The sequence below is a fragment of the Homarus americanus genome, unplaced genomic scaffold (genome assembly GCF_018991925.1).
Source record: "Homarus americanus isolate GMGI-L3 unplaced genomic scaffold, GMGI_Hamer_2.0 scaffold47947, whole genome shotgun sequence".
NCBI classification, from domain to species: Eukaryota; Metazoa; Arthropoda; class Malacostraca; order Decapoda; family Nephropidae; genus Homarus; species Homarus americanus.
In genome coordinates, this window is record NW_024754190.1 from 19,066 (window position 1) to 45,344 (window position 26,279).

General features: G+C 49.7%; 1 protein-coding gene across 1 annotated transcript in view; it reads right to left on the reverse strand.

Annotated features, from left to right (window-relative positions):
- LOC121855712 (protein groucho-like) overlaps positions 1 to 26,279 on the reverse strand; it is a 91,767-nt gene that overhangs the window by 10,786 nt on the left and 54,702 nt on the right. Inside the window, exons 11-16 of the mRNA XM_042350803.1 lie at positions 23,457 to 23,467; positions 10,411 to 10,476; positions 7,930 to 7,980; positions 3,892 to 3,977; positions 3,281 to 3,640; positions 2,675 to 2,924 (exon numbers count right to left, since the gene is read on the reverse strand). Coding sequence (XP_042206737.1) covers positions 2,675 to 2,924; positions 3,281 to 3,640; positions 3,892 to 3,977; positions 7,930 to 7,980; positions 10,411 to 10,476; positions 23,457 to 23,467 — 824 coding nt within the window. The remainder of the gene's footprint in view (positions 1 to 2,674; positions 2,925 to 3,280; positions 3,641 to 3,891; positions 3,978 to 7,929; positions 7,981 to 10,410; positions 10,477 to 23,456; positions 23,468 to 26,279) is intronic.

Here is a 26,279-nt window from a genome sequence, read left to right on the forward strand (position 1 = left end):
GACAATAGTAAGTGAATAAAAAATACATAACAATAGAGAGAAGAAGAAAGAGAGAACGATGGAAACATGATAAAAGTGGAGGAGAGGGAGGGAGGGAGGGTAGCAAGAGGAGGAAGGACGATGAAGCATGGAGGAGGGAAGAGGGAGGTAGAGCAGAAGGAGGAGGAGGGTAGAAGATGGAGGGAAGGAGAAGCAGGAGGAGGGGGAAGGAAGGAGAAGCAGGAGGAGGGGGAAGGAAGGAGAAGCAGGAGGAGGGGGAAGGAAGGAGAAGCGTATCACAAGACATTTCAAAATATGTCAATAATATGAGTCTCTCTCCTCAAAAGTTAGGTAAGATAGATTAGATCAGGGGTGGTTAATCTCCAGGTAATCCCACGACACATTATACACCTGACCCCCCCATAAAAACCTAACATAACCCTAACATAAACCTAACCTAACATAACCCTAACATAAACCTAACCTAACATAACCCTAACATAAACCTAACCTAACCTAACATAAACCTAACATAAACCTAACCTAACCTAAACCTAACCTAACCTAAACCTAAACCTAACCTATTCGTGTATCAATCACCTGGACACACTTAATTACATCTTACCTTGATACATAATGAGTATACATAATTAAGACAACTATATAAATAATGATGACACGTATACATATAATTAGAAGTATACATATTAACTAAGCAATATACACATGCATGCGTTAATACATAGGGATACATAACACTTAAAACTCACTACAAAATACAGGTAAAAAAAATTAAAAGGAGTTAATAATAATACGATAATTAATTAAGGAAAGACTTACCTGTATTGACTTACCTGTAGCTCCTGGCAGGTATATTGTCTTTAATTAAATATTTACCTGGTGAGAATAATCAGGTGTTTATTTTACATTTAAGGGTAGACATACATACATACATACATACATACATACATACATACATACATACATACATACATATATACATACATACATACATACATACATACATACATACATACATACATACATACATACATACATACAGTTGAATGGATGATGTTAGGTTATAATATACTGTCTTGTCTGTCTGTTTGTCTGTCTGTCTGTCTGTACTCCCTCTCCCTCCCTCTCCTTCCCCCACTCACACTCCACCACCACCCCTCTCCCCTCTCCTCCCACTCCACCACATCTTCCTCCTCGTTTTCTTTAGGGGCTAAAATTAAATTCCATGCCAAGTATTAAAGTGCTCTACTACAACCCTCTCCAGCGTGAGTGGGATGCCATCAAGGGAGTGAGAGGGCCGCCTTGAGGGAGAGAAAGCACCCCTCCCCCCCTCTCTCTCTCTCCTCCTCCCTCACCCTAAACCTGATGATGATGCTGGTGGTTCGTATTTTCACCTTTAAGTTCTATTGACATAAGGAGGAAAATCCTTTACCACCAATGAGGTAAAATTTTTGAGAGAGAGAGAGAGAGAGAGAGACTCCAAAACTAAGAAGTTGTTAAGTATGTTTGGACAAGACATACAAATACAAGAGAAGGTTGATGATTTCCACACAAGCTATGTTTGGTCGTGTTTGCTCTGCCCTGCCCAGTGTTTGCAAATGCCTCTCGCCAGAATTAGAATTTGCTAATGACATTTTACCGAAAGAAACTTGCCTGTTTTTTTTTTTACATCGTTTTTTTTTTATCTCTCTCTCTCTCTCTCTCTCTCTCTCTCTCTCTCTCTCTCTCTCTCTCTCTCTCTAACAGGACAAACACAGAGGCTCTTTTCATCTACCTTTTTCTCTAGTGATATTCTTCCCAGGACGACCACTGTACCTCAAGAGCTTGTGTTTACATGTCTGGGTTGCCAAGTCGTGTTTAAATCATCAGGTGCATTAGCCGATAGTGTGTGTGTGTGTGTGTGTGTGTGTGTGTGTGTGTGTGTGTGAATCCCTGACACTGTGTTCATGATCTAAGGTGATGTTCTCTCTGTGTTCTTCATGTGTTCTCTATGTGTTCTTTGTTCTCTTCATAAACATTCACCGGGCATTGTAATCTGTCGTCTTATTTAATGTTTAGTTGATGTTTGATTACTTTAGATATGGTCTTTGTGATGTGTTTTGTCGGTGTAGTGTCATGTTTATACACAGCTCCACTCACCTTAAGATATCAACCAGGTGACGGGAACACCGGTGGGTCAGGTGTAACTAAGTGAACAATAACCAACCCGCCTCACCTGGCAGCGGAGACAGTGCCAGGGAACTCACTGTCACCGTCAATTAGGGAGGTCAGGTGTAATCACGGGAGACACTTACCTGGGTTCTGGGGGGGCACTTGCAGGAGGACGACTCGAGTGTTTAAGTCTCGAGTGTCAGGTAAAAGCCAAATAAATACAGTATACTCAAGGGTCACATGCCAAGCGGGGGGTGGGGGTGGCGTGTCATATTTCACACTTGAGGTGCAACTTGGGGTCAGGGTTAGCAAGCAAGAAGAGAAAGTGTCACAAAGCGCGACACTGAAGGTATAACTTACCTGTGGGAGGACGAGTGCTACTCTGGGTATTAACTCGAGATGCTACTTGTAGGGTGATTTGTGAACAACAAGTGGGTACATGCAGCTAAAATTGGAGGTACAACTTGACACACAAGCAGGAGAGTTAAGTGCCACACAAGGTACAACTTGACACACAACTTACCAAGCAGTCTAGTTGTGAGACGGGAGTCTTAGACCCAGGCTGGCTGATGTCCCACACCTTGACACAGCCCTTGCCACCCGTGTAGACGTACTTGGTGGGGTTGCTGATGGTGACGGCACACACCACCTCGCCGTGGTGCAGCGTGTTGATCTGTCGCGCGTGCCGCGGGATCCCCGGCGCCAGCAACGCGTCAGGAGGAAACGGCACCGGCGCTAGCTGACCCTCGCCGTTCACGTGGAAGCTGTACGCCCTGCCCAAGACACACGCACGCTACGATGAGTCCCACTCCCTCTCGTATCTCAAGTCAGCACGCTCCCACTGTCCCAGGCTGTAGAGTCGGGAACACAAGTTTGCCCTCAACTAACTACTGTACTCTGGTGCAGCCAGCTCAAACACACCTTCTGACAACAACAACAACAATGATCATTATAAAAAATAATGACAATAATATGAATACAATGGGCAAACTCTGATATCCACGACTGTACAATCCCTTGAGCTCCTGATTACTGATAATATTGCACTGTGTCACTGAGGCACTGATCACTGAGGAGGCACTGTTGGCACGGTATGTCACGGGTCAGGAGGCAAGTGGGAGGTACTCACGGCTTGCCGCCCTGGAGGGTGTGCAGGGAGGTTGTGCGTCCGTGTATGTCCAGGGACGAGGGTGGGGCGGCCTGCGGGTGGGCGGGCGGCCTCGGGTATGGGTAGGGCGCACCGGATCCTGCGGCAGCGGCGGCGGCAGCAGCGGCGGCGGCGGCAGCAGCAGCGGCGGCGGCGGCAGCCTCAGGTAGTGGGTAGCCTGGGGGGTAGGAGCCTACGCCTGGTAGGGGCGCCGCCTTGCCGACGGGCTTGACCGCGCTGGCGCCAGAGGAGGTGGGCGTGGGCGCTTTAGAGTTGGGCGTTGCGGGCTTCTCCTCCTTCCTGGCCTGCGGCGTGGACGAGGAGCTGCCAGAGCTCCTGGGGCTGTGAAGAACACAACACAGGGCGTTACTTACTACACACCACAACAACAACAACCATACCAGCCAACCAACAACCTCTTCTCAGTGACTTGTTTAACGCTAATAATAACCTTAATACTATAACCTTAACTCTATAACAACAATATGACAGAGAGGAGGAGGAAATGTGATAGGAAGAGACAGAGACAGAACGAGACGAAAAGTTAGAGAGACTGAGATGTAGGAGGAGGAGGAGGAAGGAGAGGTACTCACCTGACGGAGCCGAGGGGCGGAGTCTTCTTGGCGACGCCGTTCTCGCGTGGTGACGTGGTACCGTTGACCGCTGGGCTTACTGAGTCCTGTGGGGAGACCAGAATCACTCATTGTGGGGCGGGAGAGACCACTGTGGGACGGGGAGATCAGTGTGGGGTGGGGAGATCAGTGTGGAAGGATAAGTGTGGGGTGGGGGAGACCAGTGTGGGGCAGGGGAGATCAGTGTGGGTGGAGATCACTGTGGGAGGATAAGTGTGGGGTGGGGAGACCAGTGTGGGGTGGGGGAGATCAGTGTGTGGGGCGGAGAGACCACTGTGGGACAGGGAGATCAGTGTGTGGGGGGGGAGATCAGTGTGGGGTGGGGAGATCACTGTGGGAGGATAAGTGTGGGGTGGGGAGACCAGTGTGGGGTGGGAGATCACTGTGGGAGGATAAGTGTGGGGTGGGGAGATCAGTGTGGGGCAGGAGATCCTGTGGGAGGATAAGTGTGGGGTGGGGAGACCAGTGTGGGGGGGAGATCAGTGTGGGGCAGGGGAGATCAGTGTGGGGCAGGTCACATGTAATATACAGTATACATATTATTTCTCTCTCTCTCTCTCTCTCTCTCTCTCTCTCTCTCTCTCTCTCTCTCACACACACACACACGGAGGGAACATCAAACATATAAGATTACAGAGATTGTTTGCTTTCCTCATAAACAAAAACAAACAATAAAACATAAACACCCAAAAAATACTCTGGCATCTTGTGTATGTAAACAATGTATTCTGACCCCACCCTCACTCATACAAGGACGTAAACAATGTATTTTTTTGTATGTAAACAATGTATTCTGATTCACCCTCACTTATACCAATCATCATCATCATCATCATCATCATCATCATCATCATCATCATCATCATCATTTAAATTATAATACATAAATATAATTGTCTAACTCCCCTCCCCCATACTTACACCTCTCCCCTCCCCATACCCCACACCTCTCCCCTCCCCCATGCCCACCTCTCCCCCATGCACCCCACACATCTCCTCCCCCATGCCCACCTCCCTCCCCCCCCACCCCACCTCTCCCCTCCCCCATACACCTCTCCCTTCCCCCATACACCCCCCACACCTCTCCCCTCCCCCATGCACCCACACCTCTCCCCTCCCCCATCCCTCTCCCTCCCCCCTCCCCCCCTCCACACTCTTCCTGTAAGTCTCAACGGGAAGACAACACGTATAAATATGGAGGGGAGGAGATGGAGGGAGGAGGAGGGAAGCCGGGGAGGAAAAGAGGGGAGGAAAGATAAAACAGAAGGGAGGAGGAGAGGGAGTAAGCAGAGGAGGGAGAAAAGAAGAGGATAAGAAGTAAAAAACTGAATAAACGACAGAAACGAAGAATAATAATAAACAAACAAGTGAGTAGGAGAGGGAGAGAAGAAGAGGAATAAGAAAAAGTGGAGGAAGAGGAAGAAGAAGAGGAAGAGGAATAAGAGGAGGAAGAAGAGAAGACGAAAGAGGAAAAGGAGGCAAAAAGAGAAATAAAGGGAGGAAGAGGAATAAGAGGAGGAGGAAGGAGAAGAAGAGGAGGAGGAGGAAGAGGAGACCCCAAGCGTGTGGACATAACCAAGCCTCAACCCTGACTAATGAATTCCAGTGGATGAACAAAACTGTTTAAATTCAATTAGTGTGTGGGGGGAGGGGGTGTGTGGGGGGAGGGGGTGGGTGCGTGGGGTAGGGGGGTGTGTGAGGGTTGAGGAGGGAGGCTGTTAGCTCACGAGGTTTACATATTGTTATGACTTGCCTTCATTATGTTTCGCCCCGCCCCGCCCCGTTCCGTTCCGCCTCGCCCTATCCCGTTCCGCCCCGTACCGTTCCACCCAGAGAAATCCTGTTGCCTCATCCATCCCTCCCACATCTCGCCCCGCCCCGCCCCGCCCCGGTGATTGTACTACCTCTACCTGGTAAAATCCTTCCTAACAGTTAACGTATATACCTGTAAGTTCCCTTCAGCAAGTATTTTACCGAGGGATTCTAATCTTTAATCACTAACACTTGTTCCTCTCCTACTAACAAGGTAGTTAACAACCCCCCCCCCCTCTTATCGTTAAACCCAAACTACTTCATTAATTGCCGATCCCAACCTCTGGTCTCAATGCTGCATGAGAGTTTGGGGCGACTGGCAGCGTTACCCCCTTGGTTGGTCAGTGCTGGCGGGCGTATGACGGTAGAGAGAAATTTACAAGAGCAGGAGGCAAACACACTCACACACACACACTCACACGGACTAACGAACACACTTAGTCACATTACAGCATAGAGTTCTGTATTTGTTTGTAATCTCATTATGGCTGTATTCCTTCCAGGTGGTGTAGACAGACCTGGTGTAAGCCTTCACAGCAATCTACTGAAGCTATGGTAGACCCCAGACGGACGGACGGACAACAACGATCACTACACCTTCAGGTATGGGTGACACAGTTGCATGTCTTATACACACTTCATCACACTAACATTACTCTAACAATCCACTATTCAAAAAAAAACTATGTTGAAGAAATGTTTATATTATTACCTTTAAATTCGTTTCATGTTGCAAATTGTGATCTGGGTGTTGCAAGATTCCTATTGTGCAACTCTGGGTCGTTTATTTTGCTATGGTCAAGTGAACGCCATCTGTTGGTGGTAGGACTCACCACACAGGCTTTCAGGTGTGTAGTGATGTTAAACGGCGTCTCACATCTCCCTGGCACCACGATGTTACACCTGGCTGCTCTCATTACCAACACCTGTGTACCTCAAGCACACACACACACACACACGCACCTGTTGTTACGAGTGCTGGCAACCCCCCTTCCCCCTCCCCCTACCCCCCTTCTCTACACATCGCTATTCTTATGTTGTGTAAAGGTCCCAAGACACACACACACACACACACAGACACACACACACACACCGTAACCTGTGTTGATAAGATAATTAGAGGTTTCGCCCGACAACTCCACCCTTACCTAACACCACCACCACGCACCCTACACTACCACCACGCACCCCACCACCACCACACACCACCACCACCACACCCCACACTACCACCACACCCTACACCACCACACACCCCCACACACACCCCACATCACCACCACCACGCACCCCATCACCACCACCACGCACCCTACACCACCACCACACACCCCATACACCACCACGCACCCTACACCACCATCACGCATCCTACACCACCACCACGCACCCTACACCACCACCACGCACCCTACACCACCACAGTCATTAAAAGTCATCAAGGAACCACAGTTAACCTAACCTCATCCCTCTCTCTTCCTTCTTCTTCTCTTCCAATTCCTTCTTCTTCTCCTTCTTCTACTCCCCAACCTTCCTCTTTCTCTCCTTTCCATTTCCCTCCTTCCCCTCTTCCTCTTTGCCCTTCTTCCCCCTCTCCTTCTTCTCCTCCTCCTTCTCTCTCTCCTTCTCTTCTTCCTCCTCCTCCTTCGCCTTCTTCTTCTGTGACTTATTGATTCCCACGTTTGATGTCAAGGGTCAGCTGCTTCAAGTCCCACTCCTCACCACAGTCGAGGAGGACCTAAATCACACCCTTTGAACCACATCCTCGAATCACACCCTTTGAACCATACCCTCGAACCATACCTTTGAAAGACACCCTTGAACCACACTCTTGAACCATCCTTTTGAACCACACCATTGAACCACACCCTTGAACCACACCATTGAACCATCCTTTTGAACCACACCATTGAACCACACCATTGAACCACACCATTGAACCATCCTTTTGAACCACACCATTGAACCACACCATTGAACCAGTGACCCGTGGCCTAATAACCTCCTACCCAACCCAACCTAACCTAACCAAACCAACTCCTTTGAATCTAAATAATAAAAAAAAGATCCAATTCAAACTAACTTATTCATCATGGCTCCTTCATTCCCCCCCATCATCCCTCCCTTTCACCTCCCATCCCTCCCCATCCCATCCCTTCACCACCACCACCACGGAATGCCACCAACCTGAGGCTCGTCCACTACCACATCCTGTTCGCTCTTTCTCCCATCTCTATCCTGCAACAGACAATGAAAAAGATAGCATCAAAACCAAAAATAACGCCGAAATAAAAAAAATAACGTAACACCCCCTTAAAAAATAATACTAATAATAATATAAAATCCAACAGAAAACGAGAATAGAAAAACAGAAAAGGTTACCATCGTCTCTCTCTCTCTCTCTCTCAGATTATCAAAACAAGAATCCTGAGCCGCGACAAACACTTCAATTAAACATTAGTTACTAGATTAGGTTTGATAAGGAGTAAGCCATCCAAGCGAGTTTTATCTCTCGTGTTGGTGTGTGTGGGGGGGGGAGGGGGGTATTTTTAAACACGGAAGCTTAAACACAACAAGAGGTTCATGATGTGGGTTTGTTTATTTACGTGTTTAGTGAATCAGATGTTTTTAGTGTAAGGTGTGACAAGGTATGACTCTCTCTTATATTCCTGACTATTATAATCCCTGTCTGAATACATACATACATACATATATACATACATACATACATACATACATACATATATTCGGAAATGTGTGCATACGTGAATATTCATATACCTAATATGGGCAAACGCGAAGAGACTAAGAGATTCTTAAAATGGCCACAGACAGACCGATCACTGCACACACACACACACCGATCAATGTACACACACACACACACTGGATCACACACACACACACTGATCACTGTACACACACACACTGGATCACCGTACACACACACACAGACCGATCACCGTACACACACACACACACAGACTGATTAATGTACACACACACACACGCAGACTGATCACCGCACACACACACACACACACACTGATCACCGTACACACACACACACAGACTGGATCACTGCACACACACAGACTGATCACTGTACACACACACACACACACTGATCACTGCACACACACACACACACACAAGACGTGGTCACTAAAATGTCGCCATTCTTAATTAAAATATAAAACTGAATGAATATGAATATAACACATTTTAATGCTAGGTGGAGAGGGTAGGTAAGGGCTCAGGTAAGGGCGAGGTGTGGGCTCAGGGGTAAGGCCCAGGTAAGGGCTCAGTAAGGGCTCAGGTAAGGGCTCAGTAAGGGCGAAGTAAGGATCAGGTAAGGGCGAGGTAAGGATCAGGATAAGGGCGGGGAGGTAAGGGCTCAGTGTGGGCGAGGTGGGTGGCCCAGGTAAGGGAGGTAAGGCCTGTGGTAAGGGCGAGGTAAGGGCCTGTGTAAGGGCGAGGTAAGGGCTCAGGTAAGGGGCGAGGTAAGGCTCAGGTAAGGGCGAGGTAAGGGTCAGGTGGGCGGGCGAGGTAAGGGCTCAAGTGCAAGGGCGAGGTGTGGGGCCTGTGGTAAGGGCGAGGTAAGGCCTGGCAGGGCGAGGTAAGGGCGAGGTAAGGGCCCAGGTAAGGGCGAGGTAAGGGGCTCTGGCGGCGGCGAGGTAAGGGCTCAGGTAAGGGCGAGGTAAGGGCCTGGCGCATAAGGAGGTAAGGGCTCAGGTAAGGATCAGGATAAGGGCGAGGTAAGGGCGAGGTAAGGACTCAGGTAAGGGCGAGGTAAGGGGCGAGGAAAGGGCGAGGTAAGGGCTCAGATAAGGGCGAGGTAAGGGCTCAAGTAAGGGCGAGGTAAGGGCTCAGGTAAGGGGCGAGGTAAGGGCCTGGCGGCAAGGGAGGTAAGGGCTCAGGTAAGGGCGAGGGGTGGGGCCTGGCGGCGGCGAGGTAAGGGCTCAAGTAGTGGGCGAGGTAAGGGCCTGGCAAGGGCGAGGTAAGGGCTCAGGTAAGGCGAGGCAAGGGCTCAAGTGGCAAGCAGGCAAGGGCTCAGGGTAAGGGCGGTAAGGGCCTGGCAAGGGCGAGGTAAGGGGCCTGTGTAAGGATCAGGATAAGGGCGAGGTAAGGGGCGAGGTAAGGGCGAGAGGTAAGGGCCTGTGTAAGGGCGAGGTAAGGGGCTCTGTGTAAGGGGCGAGGTAAGGGCGAGGTAAGGGCTCAAGCAAGGGCGAGGTAAGGGCTCAGGTGGCACAGAGAGGTAAGGGCTCATAAGGGCGAGGTATGGCTCAGGTAAGGGCGAGGTAAGGGTCCAAGTAAGGGCGAGAGGTATGCCCAGGTGGGCACCAGGGATAAGGGCAGGTAAGGGCGAGGTAAGGACTCAGGTAAGGGCGAGGTAAGGGCGAGGTAGGGGCTCAGGATATAAGGAGGTAAGGGCGAGGTAAGGGCTCAGGATAAGGGCGAGGAAAGGGCGAGGTAAGGGCTCAGGATAAGGCGAGGCAAGGCAAGGACTCAGGTAAGGGACACAGGATAAGGGCCAGGTAAGGACAGGGTAAAGACAGGCTATGGGCCAGGTAAGGAGACAGGTTATGGGCCAGGTAAGGACGAAGTCAGGCCAGGTAAGGACAGGTAAGTGCCAGGTGGAGGGCTAGAAGAACAGGTATCTTCCACATGGCCATCCTCCCAAGGTTTAATCTTCTTAGGCTCAAGGTTCAGGGGGGATGAGTCTACTTGTCCCTAAGTAATTAGGCGAGATGTTGCTTCTTCATGAGAGGGAAGAGAGGGATGAGTGGGGGGTGTCGGGGTACTGGGGGAGAGGGATGAGTGGGGTGTTGCATTGGGGAAGAGGGATGAGGGGTAAGCCACTGGGGGGAGGGATGAGGGGGTGTCGTACTGGGGGAAGAGGGATGAGTGGGGTGTTGTACTGGTGGGAGAGGGATGAGTGGGGGGTTGTACTGGGGAGAGGGATGAGGGGGTGTTGTACTGGGGGGAGGATGAGTGGGGGTGTTGCACTGGGGAGAGGGATGAGTGGGGGTGTCGTACTGGGGGAGAGGGGATGAGGGGGGCCATACTGGGAGAGAGAGGGATGAGTGGGGGAGTCATACTGGTGGGGGAGAGGATGAGTGGGGGCGTCATACTGGTGGAGAGGGATGAGTGGGGGTGTCACTGGGGAGGAGGATGAGGGGGGGCGTCATACTGGTGGGAGAGGGGATGAGTGGGGCGTCATACTGGGGGAGAGGGATGAGGGATGTCGTACTGGGAGAGAGGGATGAGTGGGGTGGCCATGCTGTCAACCCCCCCACACCTGTGTTATTAATCTCAGGCCAGTGATGGTCTAATTAACCTGGTGATTAACAAGCTCCCCCTGACATCGAGGACCTCAGGAGCGGCCGCAAGTCCTTTCTCTCCTCCTCTCCCTCTACCTCCCTCTCCTCCCTCCTCTACTCCTCCCTCCCTTTCCTCTCTCCTCCCCCTCCCCTCTCTACTCCTCCTCCCTCTCTCTCCTCCCTCCAACCTCCCCCCTTACAACCTAACCTAACCTCGCAAAATAAAGAACTTAGTAATCCCAGCAGAAGATAAATCCCTTTGGTTTCAGTCCTACTGACGACACCCTTACCTCCTCCCCTTCCCCTAAATTCTCCCTTTCTCCCCCAAATCTCCACCCACATCTCTCGAGTAATCTCTTAAATTCACCTTCTGCCTCTGAGGTCAAGCAATCCCCTGGCATCTCTATAAGGATGGGCGATAAATCTCCACTAGCATCTCGTGAAGTTGAGAGATAAATCGCCACTGGCCATCTTATACGATTAATCCCTCAATCTATCCCTCCCTCCTCCCCACCCCCCCTCTTGTTGGCGATTAAGGCCAGAGTAATCCAAATACCTCCACCCTTCTCTCTGCTCCTCACCCCCCACCTCACTCCCCATCTCCGTTACCTGCTGTGTGTGTGTGTGTGTGTGTGTGTGTGTGTGTGTGTGTGTGTGTGTTTTGAGGACACACAGAAACAGAATAGAAGAAGAAGAAATAGTTAAAGAATAAAAATAAGAATAAGAAGAAGAAGAAGAAGGCCAGTTAGCTAGAATCGTGATTAAATTTCCTCCTCCTCCTTCTTTCTAGTGGTGGGGTGACGACACAACACAGATATGTATTATCAAACACCTGTGACGTGACATAACAACAAGACAAGGTGGAGGAGGGTGGGTAGGGGGTGGGGTTGAAGAGGATGGTGGTGACAGGTGGGTGGCAGGTGGGTGGGGTGGAGGGGTCAAGTTTACCTGTGGTGCATTAAATGTTTAGTGTGGCGTAACGTTATTACACACGGGTTCTCATTAACACCTTCGCGCCCAGGTAAAACAGGTGGGTGTGCTGTGAGGTGGAGAGAGAGAGAGAGAGAGAGAGAGAGAGAGAGAGAGAGAGAGAGAGAGAGAGAGAGAGAGAGAGAGACTACCAGTTTCATAAGTAGCCCCATTAATCTTGAAGGAGGTGAATGCATTTGTCAGCACCAGATGGGATGGCGGGGCGTGATTTACTTCCGGCTGGGATTACAATGGTGAGGGGAGGGAAGGAGAGGAGAGAAGGAGGAAAGAGGAGAGGATGAGGAATTAATATAATGGTGAAGGCATGGATGGAGGTAAAAGAGGGAGGAGTGGAGGCACTACAGTTAGGTGGATTCACCAGGGATGATTTAATCCCTTTGAGGACGACGAATGTGTAACCCCTTTTAAGGTCTATGGTTTCACCCTTTGAAGATAATGATTTAACCCCGTGGTGGACGATGATATAACCCTTTGAGAACTGTTTTAACCTCTTTTGATGACTGTTTTTAACTTTTGATGACTGTTTTAACTTTTGATGACTGTTTTAACCCTTTGATAACTGTTTTAACCCTGTAACAACAATGGCCTGAACACCTACAACCTCTTATGGTATAATGACATTCACATGATCACGCATCGTAAAGAACCACCAACATTACTGACAGGGAAATATCTAACTATTGAACTCTTCCATCCTCGAGACCCCTAACTCTTTTAGTTCGATTCCCCATCCCCCCTCTTCCTACTCCTTCTCACCCCCCGCCCCCCCATCCACCTGAGGTACCCTTTCTTCCACCCTACCCCATGACCTCCTCCTCCTCACCTTCCTCCAACCCCCCTCACCCACCTCACCATAATCATGTTACTAATTCTAGTCGTCTCACTTAACAAAGAACATAAGACTGGAGTAAACAGCAGCGGGTCATACTGACAGTCCTGTTTACACCCAACCCCTATTGCTCATATATCCATCCAACCTACAGTATGTTTGAAGCTATCCAGCGTATTAGGAGTTAATGATGATATTTGGTAACTTGTTCCACTACTCATTTCTAAACCAGTGTTTACCTATCTCACGCCTGCTAAATCTAAATTTGTCTAATTTTAAAACCATTGTTACGAGTTCGCTCCTGGTTGATAGTTTGAGTACCTTTTGTACGTCCCCTTTGTTTAGCCCTGACTTCCATTTATACACCTCTCATCATATCGCCCCCTCACTCTACGTCTCTCGAGGGAGTGTAAATTAAGATGCTTTAACCTGTCTCTGTACTCAAGGTTCCTGATGCCCGGGATTAGTCTTGTCATTCTTGTCATTAATGTGATTTTTCCTACTGGAGGTATTGATGCCACGGCCCCACACAAGGTTCCTACGTTTATTTCTGTTTCTCTTCGTCTTCTCCTCTCCTCTTCCTCTTTTCTCATGTTATTCCCCTCCTCTCTCTTTGTTTTCTTCTTTCTCTTGTTATTCTTCCTCCTCCTCTTCTTACTCTTCCCTGTCCCTTTTTTCTCTTACTTTTAATTTCTTCTTTCCCCAGTCTTCTCCCTCTCCTTTTACTTCTTCCCTCCCTCCTCCTCCCTCCCCCTCTCCTTCCCTTCCTCTAAATAAGGTAAAAAGAACCAAAAAATAATAATCATATACATATAAGAAAAATTTAAGTCACTATATTGTGCCACTGTAAGTCACCATCATCTCTCGAATGTTATGGTGTCAAGGAACAACTCGACACCATTCTCTCATCTCCAATTATGGTGGGGTGAAGGATAGAGGGATGTGGGGGGGGAGAGGAGATAAGACTTGCCCCTACGACCCTCTGAGAATTCATCTTTGGGTCTCGTAAACTTAACTCAGGTAAGGTTGAAATACCTGTTGAGTTATTAATGAATACTTTCTACCTTACGATATTTTTAAGACTTTATGACCAAGATTATTTATTCCCTTATAGTTTCTAAGTCGAGTCTCTGTGTGTGTTTGTAGCCATTTTTCCGGGGGAGGATCTGTTGTCGTGTAGGTCAAGTGTGAAGGGAGATAGGTCACTTGAGGGGGGGGTTTTTAAGACTTCAAAACCTGGGTGGGTGGGTGGCCAAGGTGGGTAAACATGGCTGCCCAACCTGTCCGCAGCCACCACCACCCATTAAGGGGTTAAGAACATCGTGTCATCAATAGTAACTTGTATGGGGTGTGAGGTTGGTATTACTGTTGTTTACTGTTTACACTTTGGCCGTAGTGGTCCGTGTGTACGTCCTTTCAAAACAAAGAGGAGAGTGGTAATAGGTGTCCGTCCGTTGGTCCGTGCGTTGGTCCGTGGGTGAATAATTGGTTCTCAGATGTGACTAACTGGTTCATGTGAAACTATGTAGAAATTCTTAACGACTTCCATGAATGTGTTCCCTCACTCCCTGACTACCTCACTCCCTGACTATCTCACTCCCTTACCACCTCACTCCCTGACTACCTCACTCCCTGACTATCTCACTCCCTGACCACCTCACTCCTTACCACCACCACTATACTCCCTCACCATCACCACTATACTCCCTCACCATCACCCTCATCCTACACCACACCATATAGTTTGTCTACCTATACATCTATCAATCTCACTTGAAAACAAAAGAGGATCGAGAAGCAATATAAGAATGAAGAGGAAGAGGAAGTATAAGAGTCCTGGGGTCTCCTCCACAAAGAGCGGATCCAAACCGCCTTGTAAGTGATTCAATCCTCTAAGGGACTGAACAAATGATACTGGATCCCTTCTCCCATTCTCTTATACATCAACGTTCATGTCATTTATAGCCAACCTCCATGTCATTTATTGTTTCTTTGTTGTTGTTGATTTTCAGGAATTTATGTGTGTGTACAGTCGCGTTCAGTTATACCTAATACAGAGTCCGGGGCGTTTTGTGAGATGTGGCATTGCTGTGTTTGTTTACATCGTATTATAACTCTGCAAAATGGTTCCTTAAAGAACCTCACAATAGAAGCCAGATTAAGGATGTTAGATATAGATTTCCACAGCGCTGCTAACATCTCAGAAAAAACGACACTAGTTACCGTACCAGATAGAAGTGGAGGCAAGGAACAATGTGTCTCTTTGGTGGTGTTGTTTACAGGGTGAAGTTTATGGTGAAATTACGACGTTTCAGTATTTTTAGTTGTATTTTTGCGATAGTAATGTCCTGCCGTCACAAAACACTTCTGTCACAATTCGTCACAAATAATAAGCTCCCCATCTCGTTACCTCGTCGATACTTCCCGTCACGTCGTGTTTGTTTACGTCTGTTTTACTGTCTTTATCTCTCCGTCACGTCACATTTCCGTCACATTTCTTCATGGTGTTTATTTATTCCTCTCTGTCTCTGTCCCGTCACACCACATCCGTTCACAACTCCCCGTCATCGCCTCCTGCACCCACATCTCCGCCCACATTTCTTCTCCACCACCTCCGCCCACATATCCATCCACGTCTCCACCTTCACACCCACATCCCAGCCCACACCTCCTCTCCGTCATCGCCTCCACCCACATCTCCACCACCTCCGCCCACATCTGCACTACCTCCGCCCACACACCTCCCCGCGGTGGAGGACAATAAATTACCAGTAACGAGGTGAAGGAGGCGCCTGGCCCTCTCATCCCTCTCCAGTATTTCAATCTCATTTGAATATTGGTTGTCAACTGCAGGCCGGAGTGTGGTGGAGAGTAGTGTGGTGGTGAGGGAGTGGTGTGGTGGTGAGGGAGTGGTGTGATGGTGAGGGAGGTAGGTGGTGGTTGTAGTGGTATAACAACAACAATAACAACTACACCATCAACAACAACAAGGTTTATTAGACGTGCTACAGATATAAGTAAGTGTTTTTTTTGTCCTGTAAACACACAGGATAACAGTAACATTCACACCAAGCACGAGAGAGAGAGAGAGAGAGAGAGAGAGAGAGAGAGAGAGAGAGAGAGAGAGAGAGAGAGAGAGAGAGAGAGAGAGAGAGAATATGTTCTCATTGTTCACTTAAGTTACTGTCACAGGGGTACCAGACCATACCAGAGTCAATTATAAGTACTTGTCCCACTTTTACTACTACTTAACGTATGTGTGTGTGTGTGTGTGTGTGTGTAACAAGTCTCACAACTGTCCTACTTAAACCACCTCTCTACCCCCTACCCTCCCTTCCCTTCTTCCTCCCTTTCCTTTTTCTCCCCTTCCTTCATCATCCCTTATTCCTTGGCCACGTCCCTCAGCCCCCCCTCCCCTCACTCCCCCTCTTCCCTCCCTCGGCCCCCTCGGCCCCTCCCATCGACCCCATCCTCCCCCTCACTCCCTCTCCTTCCCCTGGCCCCTTCCCTCGGCCCCCTCCCTCGGCCCTCCCCATCGACCTCATCCCTCCCTCACTCCCTCTCCTTCCCTCAGCCCCTCCCCCACTCCCTCTTCCTCCCCTCGGCCCCCCTCCCATCGACCTCATTCTCCCTCACCCCCTCTCCTTCCTCGGCCCCTCTTCCTCGGCCTCGACCAACTGCGGCCAAATGGGCTGGAACATAACATAATTCCCCTGAGTGGTCACGGAGGAGTGTGTGTGTGTTCATACGCCGTGAGGGAATCCCCTGCCACCCAATTTGGTGGTCCCCAGTTCCCTCCGTCCACCGAGTGCCACCTCCTAGTTCACTCCTTGAGTGCCACCTTCGAGTGTCACCTCTAGATCGCCCTGAGTCCACCTACGTTCACCCTCGAGTGTAACTAACTTGTCTGCCCTAAGTGCCACCTCCTAGTCTGCCCTGAGTGCCACCTCCTAGTTCGCCCTTGAGTGCCAATTCTGACTCTAATACGTGTTCTCACCATTCAGGCCATCTCTGAGTACCATTTGTTTTGTACACACTTGAGTGCTCCCTTGAAGCTTGACCTTTAGTGATTCAGGTCTTGCCATCCTGGAGTGTAAAGTTAGAGTATGACCTTGAGTGCTAATGAACAGTAGCAGAATTTAGTGTTTGGGTTTCAAGTCTCAGCCCACACTTGAGCATTAACTCCTGGCCACCCCTCGAGGACCACCACCTCACTACCTACTTGAAATATAACCCTCCAGTACTATGATTTCCCCCTCGAGTAGCACCTTGTAGTCACCCCTTGAGCGCTAACTATAATCTCTCTCTAAGTAATAACTCGACTGACCGAGCTGACATTCTATCACTTTAATTCTTAGTCATCACTTAAGTAGTAGTTCTTCAGTCATTCCAAGTCGTTAGTATGGCACTGCGTCTTGACCCTCTGTTGGAGTAATAGCTATAAGTGGAACTCATAAACGGGCGCTTGAGTGATGACTTCAGGAGTCCCTCAAGGCGCCGTCCTGGGTTCTATAGTAAACACGAGAATGTAAACAGAACGAAAGTCCAACGTCTTTGTGTATGATTGTCGTCCTTATGTACATGGTGATTGATCCCAGCGTTCATGTAAGGGAATATTGTCAATACCTACTGGCTACAATATATACATAATTTTACATATTTATACATAAGATATTTATTTTTGTTTTTAATCTAGGATGACAGAAGACAAGTTTGTTGACCAAGTACCCAGGTATTTCACTTCACCCTCCCTCCTCTCACCCCCACCTCAAGCCCCCTCCTCTCACCCCACCTCAAGCCCCTCCCCCCCCCACCCTCAAGCCCACTCACCCCACCTCAAGCCCCCTCCCCCTCACCCCACCTCAAGCCCCCCTCCCCCCTAACTCCCCACCTCAAGCTCCCCCTCCCCCCTCTCACCCCCACCTCAAGCCCTCACCCCACCTCAAGCCCCCACCCCACCTCAAGCCCCTCCCCCTCACTCTGATATATATCGATGTGTTCTGGTAAATCCCCGACAACAATAAGAAATAACTAGTATTTACATTACGAAATATATATTATATTTTGACGTGTTGTTCACTCTATGATAACACACACATCCGGAGCGTTAACATGTGGACACAGTGTAATATATATGTACAGTATATGTATATAGATATGTACACACGTAACTCACACACACACACACACTGCCAAGTTCTTTCAATAAACCGTTAATTATTTTTATTATTATTATTATTACACACACACAGTCACAATACACACACACAGTCACAATACACACACACAGTCACAATACACACACACAGTCACAATACACATACACACGCACATTCATAGTTACAATACACACACAAAGTTAACAAAAGTCAATGGAACACTCTCTCTCTCTCTCTCTCTCTCTCTCTCTCTCTCAGGTAAGTTCTTGGTCGGTGATCGGGGAAGGGATTGGATGGAATTACAGATTTGGAGAGCGAGATTAACTGGTGAGAAGGGAGCAGGAGGAGGGTAGGAAAGTATCGGGAAAGAAGGAGGAGGAGGAAAAACGATCACGAGGAAGAAGAGGAAGAGGAGGGGTGGGACTAAGAACTTCCCTCCCACTCTCACCCAACAGCAACACCACACTACCACACACCACCCACACCAATACAACCTCCATCACTACCACGTCACCATACATCACTACACCTCTACACCACTACTACCACAGTATCACCATACACCACTACCACACCACTACACCACTACCACCACTACCACACCACGTCCCGCACCACTACCCACACTACCACCACTACCACACCAGTGAGAGCTTCGCGCCGTTTGCTGTCAGTGTGGTAGGGAGGATGGGGTGAGGCGCAGGGGCTGGGATGTTGCTAGGGGTTGTGAGGCAGGTGAGGTGGCGGGAGAAGGAGCTGGGGAAGGGGCTGGCGTCTGCATAGGGGGGGGGGGTATCCAGAGTGGTTGGGAGATACTGAAGGGTAAGGGCTGAGGGCTTGTTAGGGGTAGAAGCAAAGGGAGAGAGAGAGAGGTAGGAACTAAGGGGTACTGGTGAGTAAGGGGATGTCAAGGGGTATAAGAGATTCCCCAGGGTATGGCAACAGTGCACTATGAGGGTCTGGCAATACTGTCGTGTGATACAGGACCCAGGTTATGACAACATTGGTCTCGTGTTGTGTTGGATCTGGCTACACTGTTAAGCGGCCTGATAACACTTGTATACGTCGTTGGCAATACTGCTGTTCTGTTTATCAAGGTTTGACAACATTCTAACGTGGTCTGGTAACACCGTCATGTGGGGCCAAATGGGGATAGGGGTCAAATTGGGCCCATAGGTCAAGGGCCCAATTAGATCAATTATTGCCCCCCCCCCTTCCTCACCCCCTCTCCCCTCCCCCTTCTCCCCTCCACCTCCTTTCTACCCAAGGTTGTAGTAACATTGTCATCCCCCTCCCCAACCTTCACCCCTCTCCCCCTCTGTTCTTCCCCCACCCCTCCTGGCACCCCCACTCCTCCTGGCAGTGGTTGGCGGGGAGTGAATTAGTATAACATTGGAGGAATCATATAATTACTTAGTGTGGCCCTCAGCCTTCATCTTGGTAAGGGACACTAATAAGATTTACGGCCACACACACACACACACACACACACACACGCACACGCACACGCACACACACACACGGGGGGGGTGGGGAGGTGATTACAACATTTACCACAAGATGTTATGAGTCATTTAGTAGACCCGCTAACTACCACAACGCTCGTCAAGTGTACTAGAAAAACTGTATAGTCTCTCTCTCTCTCTCTCTCCCTCACCCCTCCCTCTCCCTCACCCTCTCCCTGACAAAGGTCCCGCCCTGACCACTCTAAGCGGATCCTCCCGGCAGCAGATCACATTAGCCGAGGTATTAAGACTGAAGAGGTTTGTCTCTGTCAAAAACAATGATGAAATATTCCCAGCTTAAGGCGTGGAGAGCCGACTCGACACCTCCTCCTTGATGCTATCTGGAGGAGGAGGGGGAGGTGAGGAGGACGAGGGGATGGAGGGAAGAGAGATGGAGGAGGAAGAAAGAAGAGGAGGAATAGAAAGAGGAGACTGAGGAAGAGGAGGAGAAAATCTACACCATCATCACTACAACTCCACACCATCACCACACACCACTACCATACCACCACACCACTATTACCACACCATCACTACACCACCAGCCAAGCAAGTAGTATAAGAGGAAGGTCAACACACAACTACACTACAACACCACAATAAAGGTTATAATGGTGTAACAATAGTGTGAGTAACCAGATAACAAGAGCCACACCAATGACATCAACCACCTCCCCTCCCCCCCTGTGTGTGTATGAGAGAGAGAGAGAGAGAGAGAGAAAATCAACAACGTCCACCATTATTATTATCATCATGTTGCACAATACTTAACAATCTCGTTCTATCAGCGTCTTTTGCAACAAGAGTTTATAATTTTGCAATCCACTCCTGAAGACTCTCCTCCTGCAACACACACATGGTATATAAACACTACTCACTGGACTATGCAAATCTGGCGGTATTAAACAGCTGACTGACTGGCTGACGGACTGACTGACTGACTGGCTGACGGACTGACTGACTGACTGGCTGACGGGCTGACGGGGGTTGAAGACATAAATGTAAATACTTAAGACATTGGTGGTTAGGTTAGGGTTAGGTTAGGTTAGGTTAGGTTAGGTTAGGTTTAGGTTTAGGTTAGGTTAGGGTTATTGATATGCTGAAATGAATTGCTTGAGAGGAGGTTATCGCTTGAACATACATACATACATACATACATACATACATACATACATACACTACAGCCAGCCACATATACTGTTAGGAGTGTGTCGGTTATTGCAACACACTCAAGTCATAACACACTCAGTTCACAACACACTCAGTTCACAACACACTCAGTTCACAACACACTCAGTTCACAACACACTCAGTTCATAACACACTCAGTTCACAACACACTCAAGTCATAATACACTCAGTTCACAACACACTCAGTTCACAACACACCTCAGTTCACAACACACTCAGTTCACAACACACTCAGTTCACAACACCTCAGTTCACAACACACTCAACTCACAACACACTCAGTTCACAACACTCAACTCACAACACACTCACCTCACAACACATTCGACACACTCAACTCACAACACACTCACCTCACCACGCAGTCAGGGAAGTCACCAGTACACAATACACCACAAACACTTCATCACCACCATCACCACCATCATCACCACCACCACCATCATCACCACCATCACCACCACCATCATCACCATCACCACCACCACCATCATCACCACCACCACCACCACCATCACCACCCCATCATCACCACCACCATCATCACCACCACCATCATCACCACCACCATCATCACCACCACCATCATCACCACCACCATCATCACCACCACCATACATCACCACCATCACCACCACCATCATCATCACCATCATCACCACCACCACCATCACCACCATCACCACCCCATTACCACCATCACCATCAACAAGGAATAATATCACCATTATTATCACCATCAGCAGGTATTTACACAGATGTTCTCAAGGCTGTCAGGTGTTCAGGCTGTCAGGTGTTCACAGGTATTCTTACAAGGGATTTAAGTATTTGTAAAGTCTTCTTGAGAAATTGAAGGTCAGGGGGCGTTACCTGGACCCTGAGGAGAGAGAGAGAGAGAGAGAGAGAGAGAGAGAGAGAGAGAGGATAATAATTCCAAGGTAAGGAATCACACAACTGAATTAGCTAGAATCCCCCTCCCACGCCTCCCCACACCTCCTCCCTCACCCCTAACCTCATCCCCCTCCCCCCACCTCTAAAATATCCCAGCCACCACCAGATATTTCGACTAATTTACTCAAGATAAAATTGCAATTAATGAATAAGAAAAATAACTCCCTTCGTTCACTGACTCTGTGGGGAGAATCTGTCTGTCTGTCTGTGTGTGTGTGTGGGGGAGGTTTATGAGTTTGATGAGTCAGTTCCAAAGGTAAAGCTGACATCACCTGACAACACTGGCTGACAACACCTGACAACACCTGACAACACTGGCTGACAACACCTGACAACACTGGCTGACAACACCTGACAACACTGACAACACCTGACAACACTGCTGACAACACCACAACACGCTGACAACACCTGACAACACTGGCTGACAACACTGGCTGACAACACCTGACAACACTGCTGACATCACCTGACAACACTGGCTGACAACACTGGCTGACAACACTGGCTGACAACACCTGACAACACTGGCTGACAACACCTGACAACACTGGCTGACAACACCTGACAACACTGGCTGACAACACCTGACAACTCTGCCATCATCCAATCACTATTATATACATAGGTTGTTGGCAGTGTTGGAAGACTCACTCACTATGTTGCTCTTAACACCCCAGTATAAACACGCTGACAGGGTGGGGGTGTGGTGGGGGAGGAGGGGAGAAGAGGAAGATGAGGTGGGGAGAAGAGGAGGAGGAAGGGGTGAGGGGAGAGGAGGAGGAGGTGAGGTGGGGGAGAGGAGGAGGAAGGGTGAGGTGGGGGAGAAGAGGAGGAGGGAGGGAGAATGATGGGTAGGGGAAGGACAAAGAAAAGAGGAGGGAGGAGGAAGAAGACAGGGGGAAAGAGGTAGAAAGAAGAGGGGCAGAAGGAGGTAGGAGGAGGAGAAAGAAAGTAAAACAGAAAGAGGAAAATAATAATAATAAAGATGGAAGCAGGAAAATGGATAACTAAATATGTCACAACAAAACATAAAAGAACGTGTTGTAAGTCTATAACTTCACTATAACCCACAACCCGTCACTATAACCCACAACCCTTCACTATAACTTCACTATAACCCACAACCCTTCACTATAACCCACAACCCTTCACTATAACCCACAACCCTTCACTATAACCCACAACCCTTCACTATAACCCACAACCCTTCACTATAACCCACAACCATTCACTATATCTTGCAACCCTTCACTATAACTTCACTATAGCCCACAACCATTCACTAAAACTTCACTATAACCCACAACCATTCACTAAAACTTCACTATAACCCACAACCATTCACTAAAACTTCACTATAACCCACAACCATTCACTATAACTTCACTATAATCAACAATGAACTTATAAAGGCGATATACAATGAGATTCTTATCAATTATAACATCGCGTATAATAATAATAATAATAATAATAATAATAATAATAATAATAATAAGAGGTGGTGTCTGAACTCGTTAATGACCCGACACTGTGGAATCTAAGGGTCATTAACCTGTTCTCTTACACCCATCCCACACACACACACACACACACATACTTTTCTTACCTGTCCTGTACGTGCACATAAATATACACACACATTATAATAATACTTACCTGCCTTGAACACACACACACACACACACACACACACACACACACACACACACACACACACACACACACACACACACACACACACACACACAGAGGTACTCACATGTCTTTCTGCTGCGTTGAGGTCACCAGCACCCGGATGAGAAAGAGAAAAACATACCGTTAGTTTAGTCATTAACAAACAAACAAACAAACAAACAAACACAAACAAATACATACAGTACATAAAAGATATAAATACAAACACACATACAGTACACAAACACAGGTACAAACAAACAGAAAACACAAACGCCCTCCAGTACCCCAATAGAGAGAGAGAGAGAGGCGTCTGGAGTCAATGAAAGCTGCTGCCGGGAATCTTGTGTCATTCACCCTGCCACTCACCCTGCCACTCACCCTGCCACCACCCTGTCACCACCTGCCACTCACCCTGTCATAACCCTGCCATTCACCCCTCCCACTCACCCTGCCATTCACCCAGCCACCACCCAGCCCTCACCCAGCCACCACCACCCTGCCACCACCCCTGCCACTCACCCAGCCACCACCCTCCACCACCCTGTCATTAACCCTGCCCCACCTGTCAAACCCCACCCCACCCCCCACCCAGCCACCACCCCCCACCCCCACCACCCCCCCACCCCACCCGCACCACCCGCCACCACCCACCACCCCCACCACCCACCACCCCCCACCTCACCACCCCCACACCCAGCCACCACCCGCCACCACCCTGCCACCACCCTCCTCACCACCCTGTCACTCACCCTGCCACCACCCAGCCACCACCCTATCACCACCCTGCCACCACCCTGCCCACCCTGCCACTCCCCCACCACCCTCACCACCCCCACCCCACCCCACCCCCCCCCCCCACCACACCACCCCTGCCACCACCCTGCCACTCACCCCTCTCACTCACCCTGCCACTCACCCCGCCCCCACCCTGTCACCACCCTGCCACCCACCCTCACCCTGCCCCACCCTGCCACCACCCCTCACCCTCTCACTCACCCAGCCACTCACCCAGCCACTCACCCCTCACTCACCCTGCACTCCACCCTGCCATTCACCCAGCCACTCACCCTGCCCTCACCCTGCCACTCACCCTGTCACCACCCTCTCACTCACCCTGCCCTCACCCTGCCACTCACCCTGTCACCACCTGCCATCACCCAGCCACTCACCCTGCCCTCACCCTGCCACTCACCCTGTCCACTCACCACCCTGCCATTCACCCCAGCCACTCACCCTCTCACTCACCCTGCCACTCACCCCACCACCTCACCTCTCACTCACCCAGCCACTCACTCGCCACTCACCCTCCAACCCTTCACCCTGCCACTCACCCCAGCCACTCACCACCGCCCCACTCACCCTGCCACTCACCCTGCCACTCACCCCTGCCACTCACCCCTGTCACTCACCCCTGTCCTCACCCTGTCCTCACCCTGTCACTCACCCTGTCACTCACCGCACTCACCCCTGCCCCTCACTCACCCCTCACCCTCACCACCCTGCCACTCACCCTGTCATTAACCCTGCCCTCACCCTCTCACTCACCCAGCCACTCACCCAGCCACTCACCCAGCCATTCACCCTGTCACTCACCCTGTCACTCACCCTGTCACTCACCCTGCCTCCACCCTGTCACTCACCCAGCCCTCACCCTGTCACCACCCCTGCCATCACCCTGCCTCACCCTGTCACTCACCCTGTCCTCACCCTGTCACTCACCCTGCCACTCACCCTGTCCTCACCCGCCATTCACCCTGTCACTCACCCTGTCACCACCCTGTCACCCCACCACCCCCCCACCCTGTCACTCACCCCTGCCACCCACCCTGCCCTCACCCCTGCCACTCACCCAGCCACTCACCCTGCCCTCACCCCTGCCACTCACCCTGCCACTCACCCCTCACCACACTCTCCACACACCCTACCACACCTCGCCTCACACGGAACAGAGGCAAAATAATCACAATCTTCAGAACGAAAGAGGAACTAGAGAGAAAGAGAGAATAAATGAGGACAAAGACAACAATAGTGATGATGAAGGGAGACGAGGAATTGGTGATAAAGTGTAGGAAGAGAGGCAGGAGGTAATAAACGAGAAGGAAGATGATAAAGGAGGGGAGAGAAGGAGGTTGTGATAACGTGTAGAGAAAGAGATGATGATGGAGGGATAGGAGGAGGAGGAGGAGAAGAAGAGGTGATAAGTAAGGAGGTGATGAAGAAGGGGAGACAGAATAAAAGGTGTGGATGGGAGAATTGAAATGAATTTACAGGAATAAGACAAAGAGAGAGAGAGAGAGAGAGAGAGAGAGAGAGAGAGAGAGAGAGAGAGAGAGAGAGAGAGAGAGAGAGAGACATCCATCAGGTGCCGTGCATACATACGGACGCGCTAACGACCGGAAATGGTTAACTGCCTCCCAGGTCATTAACACACACTGGCCAGGAAACACATGACGTCACTCCTAATGGAAAGGTTGACGGATATCATAGATGTGTGGCCGCCATGTTGGTTACCCTCCCCACTGTGGCCGCTATGTTGGTTACCCCTCCCATGTGGCCGCTATGTTGGTTACCTCCCGTGTGGCCGCCATGTTGGTTACCCCTCCCACGTGGCCGCTATGTTGGTTACCCTCCCCACGTGGCCGCTATGTTGGTTACCCCTCCCCACGTGGCCGCCATGTTGGTTACCCCTCCCCATGTGGCCGCCATGTTGGTTACTCCTCCCACGTGGCCGCCATGTTGGTTACCCCTCCCCACGTGGCCGCTATGTTGGTTCACTCATGTGGTTGGCGTCATGTAGGGTCCCTCAAGTGGTGGCCATGACTGGTACCTCCTGTTAACAGAAGTCCTTCCTCCAGTTAAACAGATGCCAACAGTTCTTCTTGAGACAGTTAGCACGACAAACGGT